The sequence below is a fragment of the Cynara cardunculus genome, assembly GCF_001531365.2.
Source record: "Cynara cardunculus var. scolymus isolate 2C chromosome LG 4, CcrdV1, whole genome shotgun sequence".
Taxonomy (NCBI): domain Eukaryota; kingdom Viridiplantae; phylum Streptophyta; class Magnoliopsida; order Asterales; family Asteraceae; genus Cynara; species Cynara cardunculus.
This window is the reverse complement of record NC_037531.1, coordinates 11,407,057-11,413,934: the sequence shown is the minus strand read 5'-3', so window position 1 is coordinate 11,413,934 and position 6,878 is coordinate 11,407,057. Positions and strand designations below refer to the sequence as shown.

At 31.4% G+C, this 6,878-nt stretch overlaps 1 protein-coding gene across 1 annotated transcript; it reads right to left on the bottom strand.

The window, feature by feature from the left end:
* Positions 1–1,526: 1,526 nt before the first annotated feature.
* LOC112511695 (protein EXORDIUM-like 2) lies at positions 1,527–2,654 on the bottom strand. Its single transcript, XM_025117406.1, has one exon. The coding sequence runs from the start codon at positions 2,575–2,577 to the stop codon at positions 1,663–1,665; it is 915 nt and encodes a 304-aa protein (XP_024973174.1). The 5' UTR covers positions 2,578–2,654; the 3' UTR covers positions 1,527–1,662.
* Positions 2,655–6,878: the final 4,224 nt, after the last annotated feature.

The window sequence follows — 6,878 nt, the reverse complement described above, 5'->3', positions numbered from 1 at the left end:
ATAAAAATGTCATATTGGCTATTTTATAAGATACTTTTAACAATTGCTCTATAAACCCATCGTTTTATAGAACTATTGTGTTTTCATGACATTTTTTTTCAAATAGTATCTTGTAAAATAACTAACACAACATATTATTTTTTTTAAAAGAAGTCCTAAAAAAGTTGTTACAATGTTCAAAAACGTCTTATAAACTTATTATATCACTTTTAGATATGACGTTATATTTTTTTGGTCCTGTAAACTTAAGTTCTGTAGGAACTTTATTAGGACACTTAAACATTTTAGGCGACCTATAAACTCAATATCGAAGACCATAGTGACACATTTAAAAATGTTGAAAAAAAAATTCACATTTATCTTAGAACGTAGAAACACAATTGAATATATGCTCAATGTCTATCGAGACTATATTCAAACGAACGTTAATTGATTAAAAAAGTTGGGAATTTTTCACGTTGAAAGAATTTAAAAGAACTTCCTTCAGAGTAACAATACGATTTGCTCAAATTCCATTGCCACATTGGTCAAATCTCAGAGGGGATCTAGTGAAAAATCTGATCTACCCTGGGTTCGAATCCAGACGTTATCAAAGCTCATGTAGCCATCAAGGTTCATCTGCAATGACTCCAGACATTCGTGAACTCTCACGGGATTAGTCAATTCACATAAGATGTCCCGAAAATCCATTGTTACCCAAAAAAAAACCCACTATGAAATAATTAAGAAAGTAGGGATTTTTCTCATTTATCACACTCAACACTATCATTGAAATTTAGAATGCTACGACTAACTATTGAACAGATATTGTACATATGAAGCTAATATATATTTACTGAGTTTTAAAAGTACATCAAGTAGCTACCGATCACATTGAGCTAATACAAATTTATTGCGATTTTAAAGTACATCAAGTATATAATCCAAAATATTATCAAACACATTAAGTTTGTACAAATACATAAACAAAATAAATCCAAAAAAAAAAAAAGTAACAGGAATTAGACCTAACACGATTAGAATTAGACATAACTACATAGCGATACGTAAGTTGACATATGTTCACCGTAATTTGGCGGAAAGAATTTTTACAGAGATTTAAATGACAAATACAAAGTGTTATCATTAATAAGGTTTTAATGTCATCATCAATCAGAATAGATTCAACAGGAAAGTGGTCAGCTGCAAGTCATCGAGAATATATTAAGACAGTGTCAGACCATGGTGTGGAAAGAACTAAAAATACAGATGTTCAATGCGTATTTAGTGTTCTGTATATGAGTAAGTTTAACGAGAAATTTTTGAGGGATAGAAGTTGGTTATATATGTATACATACATCAATGTGATAGCGCATTTTTTGACTCGTTAAACGGGTGATGTTGACGGGAGGTTCAAAATAGAACCCAAAACATATCTTTTATTTAAACACAAGTCGTCCTCATCTTTTTATAAACTGAGCTACATGTCAGAAGCATAACATATATTTTTGATATTTAAGGCAAGTTCAGTTTTCCAAAATTCCTTGTCAAAACAAATACTTGAATTATGTCATTTTTTTCTCCATTATTTCAATTATATTTTGTAAATTCCCAAACAAAAATCACAATGATTTTGTGTATATTTTAAATAAACAAATTGAAAAATTATTAAATCACACGTCATTACACAAGTGTCTTGCACGCGGAAGTATTAGGGTCCCACATAGCAGGCAACAAATACTTCCGCCCCTTCACACCCTGCGCATTATAGCTAACCCTCGTCTTCTTATCAACCAAAGTAGTTCCCGGGTACCCGGGAAATGCACCCGACCCGAATATTCCGGTGCAAGCTGTAACCGCTTCCAATGGAGCAGTAGCCGGACCCTGAAAATACCCGCCGTCAAACGGGTTTGTCACAGTTCCGGCCAGCACCGTCGCGATGTTAATCACCATCCCATCGACGCCGGCGTCACCGTTCGGCGCCAACAACGGCGGGGTTTTTGGGCCAAACGTCGGTTGAACAAACGGCCAAGCACATTGATCTGGGCACTGAGTCGCCGAGTTACCAACCCACGCGTAAGCAAAGTTATGACCCTTGTTAACCCGAGTTGTGCCGTGAGTCCCACAACGGTTCATGCAAAACCCGGCGACTCCGACGTCGGCCGCCGTCAACACCAAGCTGATTACATTAAAGCCCTTAGCTTTAGAAGCCAAAGAAACGAGTTGAGAATCCTTAAGCGATTTCCCAAGAGAGCATTTCTCGTCGAAGATTTGTTTCCCTACGTGAATACTCCGTGACCCACCTTTGTATTTCGCGGTGGTTTGCCACCATGATGCGGCGGACGGCGGAGGTGGGAGGTGGGTGTTGAGTGATTCAAGAAAGTCGATGATTATGGTTTTCTGGATGGGAGAAAACCTGCCGTACCAGAGGAGGTTGATGGTGATGTTGCCATGAAGGACTGATCCCTTGTGGTATTTGAGGACGGTGGGTGGTGTTTGTACGAGGGCTAGTTTCCGGGGGATTGTGGCGGAGCATGGGTGGATTACGGTGGCGATGATCAGGAGAGAAGAAGCAAAGATCATGAATGTTGTAGACATGGCGTTGAATGATGGAAAGAAATGATGTGTATGAAGGGTTATTTATGTTGTTAGGTTTAGGGTTTAAGTGAGTGGGATGCATGATGATGAAGAAGTGGAAACCGCGTTTGTTTGACTTGTTGGCAAAATGTATACATCAACATTATGCATGGATATCGCTTCTCTTATAACCAAATGTATATATAATATTTATGCATGTATATATGTATCATGCATGTATAATTGTAGTTAAATAACCACTGGATATCTAATCCGCTATGTGAGCTGATTAATTCTAAAACAACTACCCGCTTTGTAGATAGCCCGAAGTCACTGTATTTGATATAATATGGATATTAAGATATGAGTTAGTCCTCCATACTTAAAATTACCAAATTATCCTTTATATTTGTGGAAGAAAGTAGAGCTACTTTAAAGAATGTTAATAAAATTTCACCAAACTATGACAAGGGTATTAATTAAATTTCCTTTTTATGGGTGGTTGTTTTGCTAAACTATTATAACAAGACCTACCATCATATACACTCTTACAAACATATAAATAAAATAGTATATTAATATGTACTCTACAAAGAGATATACATGAAACATATAATAAAAACGGAAACAAGAAATGACAACAAAGAGATCTACGACAACAAATACTCTATTAAATATGATATATACATATAAAGTGACCGTTTATATGTGAGAACCACATATTGTATATTCATTGAGATATACACTCATGAATAAGTATATGCATCAATACATACATATGTATATATATATATATATAATTCTTGATAATGTGCAAGTTGGTATTGATGTTGTGTTTGATATAGTTGGATTTGTTAAGGACTTGAAGGCAAACTTACAAACATAAAAGACACTAAAACACCATAATAAGTATTGTCAAGGAAGAAGGAAGAAAAAGACAATAACATCTTCAAGATTGATGAAAAAGAAGATATACATGTGGTCGACTTTAATTAGACATAATGGATAAGAATTAAGTCACATTCAATTCAACTTATACTTTCTTCCAGATTAATACTTATCTTTTTCTAAAAATTAATAAAGAAGTAAAGTCAAATTATTACCGTAGGAAGGACAAGAAGAAATCTCATCTCTAAACTCACCAAAGAACGGATTTTTGGTATAGCAGTTGTCGAGGATCATCCCCATTTCATGGTATGAAAGATTCGTGGTTTTGCTTTTTCACAGTCTAGTAGGTAGTTAATCCATCAAAGGTTTCTAATTAATAACGTTGTGAGTTAACATTCAGTAAACTTTAGATCTTGCAGAAAACAAAACTAAAGAGAAAAACTTCATATCGAAATCAAATTCCAACATACTTAGGGGTCGTTTACCCAATTGCTTACCGGTAAGCACTTACCGATAGGAGTCAACCATATGATTTCTTTTGATGCACAAGATTTTAGTACATCAAAACATATCGAATGCAACAATTTACTGGGCAAGCGCTTACCTACGTAAAAGTCGTCATTCTTACTTACCGGGTAAGACTCTCCATCATTCTCATCGCTCTTACCTGGTAAGATTCTTGATCATTCTCATATTCATCCGATAAGGAAATTTATCCGGTAAACACTTATCAAGTAAGTGTTTAATAAACGGCCCTTATTATAAGTATAATATTTGAATAAGATATTTATAAATTTGTAAGATGAATTATAATATAAGTATTGGTGGGGTTTGTTTGTCACGTGGGAGCAAAAATCGCAACAAAAAACATACGAGTTTTGGTCGGCCAACATTTTGGGGCGGACTGAAAAAGTGCCTCTTTTAGTGGCTACCGAACCGACCCACTTGTTCAACCTTTTTTATTTTAATAATTAATTGTTTTAAAATAAATATAATATTTTATTGAATCAATTATGTGTTTTTTTTCACATGGTTTGTTAAAAATTACAAATTTCATACCAATAGTTTTGAAATTACGTTTTTCATTTCTATGGTTTCTGATTCATTTATATTTTCATCCTAAGGTTAAACATTAAGGAGCCGTTTACTAGACACTTACTTAGTAAGTGCTTACCGTATAAATTTTCTCATCGGATGAACATGATAAGAGCCAAGAATTTCATCGGGTAAGAGCAATGAGAAAGATAGAGAGTCTTATCCGGTAAGTGAGGATGACGACTCTTACCCAGGTAAGCGTTTACCCGGTAAATTGTTGCATTCGATATGTTTTGATATACCAAAATCTTACACATCAAAATAAATCATAATGTTCACTCTTATCGGTAAGCGCTTACCGGATAAGTAATTGGGTAAACGGCTCCTAAGTATTATAGACTAAGATAGAAATAAATTATCAATCATATAAATGAAAAAAAAAATTAAATCATAAAAACGATGAACTATAAATTATAGAAATAAAAATTGTAATTTAAAAATTACAAGGATGAAAATAGAAATTTTCAACAAACTACAGAGGTTTCAAACGTAATTTTTTGTATTTAATTTAATATGTATGTAAATGAAATACTTTATTACTAATTATTATTATTATATATCTAAAATACTTATCCTAAAAAGTACAATGAAATTGCGTTGATGCTACATTAAAACATGTGTAAATGTTTTAATAAAATACTAGAAGAGTATTTGTATAATATAGTGAGATAAATCTTGATTTTAATATTTAGTTTTTATTTTTTGTCTCTATCGATATAATACGATTTTATGTGTTTTTGAGAAAGCGATAATGTTTTTATTTTTAAATGAAATATAAATTTGAAGATAACATAAAAAATTTATAAAAATAAATCGATATTAGTATCAAATTAACTATTTAATAGTTCTCATTTTTTTGTGTAACTTCTTTAATTCAATTTTTTATTATAATTTAATTTAGATTTAATAACATAGTAATTTATTTTTGGTTTAACAATATAATTTTTTATAAAGATAATAATTAATATTTTGTTAGAACTCAATGATTATTTTAATTACATTTTAGATTTTTTATATTTAAAATAGATGTTTATTCTTTGATTATGTTTATCTGCAGTTAGTTACACGAATTTAAAAATAAAGTTTTAATAAGTTGTACTTACGCAAAATTATTTGTAATCTTGAATTTTAAGTAATATGCTTCAATAAATAGTATTTCATGCATCAAAAATGGTTTTTAAGAGTTTTTATCAAATAAATTATAACATAGTATAGATTTTATACAATTTAAAGCTAATATTTTTTACTTTAAAATGTTGTAATAAGTTTATATATGATTTTATGTATTTTAAAGAGTTTCTAAAATAATTTAAAAATAAAATATCGTATTAGGTATTTCATAAAATAATATTTGAACAAATATCTATAAAAAGATGGGCATAGAACATTTCTTTAAAGTGTTGTAAAAACGGTTAATATGGCATTTTATTTTAAAGATGTTTTAAAAACTTGTTAAAACACCTAAAAACGTTCTATATACATATTTGTAATACTTTTAGATAAAATGTCTTATTGTTTGATTTTATAAACGTAAGTCTGATAAAATAGTTTATTATGACATTCAAATATTTTATACATCCTATAAACTCAATTTTGTTATAGTGAGAATATAATAATCCAGCAATCAAGCAATGAATAAAACAAAAAGGGAAGTTATTCGCACATGAGCATGTTGTGTAAGAGGGTGTTCCAACATGACATACGAAATATGGATGTTCATGGGTTAGATTGATCGGGTTTTAGATATTTAAACAACTCAATCAAATGTTTACGGTTTAAAAAATTTCATCCCAAGTACCCAACATAAACCAAAGTGCAATCCAATCTAACTCAAACCGTATGAGTTAGTCGGGTTGATCGGATTACTTATTTGGTACATTAAAATATTTTTCTTATCTTGAATACGTTGTTTTCTCTACTCATAATTTCTTTTTATCATCAATCACTTAGGGGCCGTTTACCAAACACTTACCCGGTAAGTGCTTACCGGTAAAATTTAACATTATTATTTACTTACCGGGTAAGATTTTAGTCCACCAAAACGATATCGTATGCAACAATTTACCCGGTAAGCGTTTATCGTGATAAGAGTCGTCGCCCACACTTACCGGGTAAGACTCTTGGTCCTTGTCTCGCTCTTATCGAGTAAGATTCTTGGTCCTTATCATATTCATCCGGTGATGTAATGTTACTTGGTGAGCGCTTACCCAGGTAAACATTTGGTAAGCGGCCCCTTAGTACAGCTTATCTATACTCATTCTTAAATCTTAAGTATATCAAATTCAACTATTTTTCTCAATTTATATATATATATATATATATATATATATATATATATA

What these genes read in the sequence shown, in the direction of transcription:
- LOC112511695 (XM_025117406.1), bottom strand. Translation starts at nt 2,577, where the DNA reads ATGTCTACAACATTCATGATCTTTGCTTCTTCTCTCCTGATCATCGCC.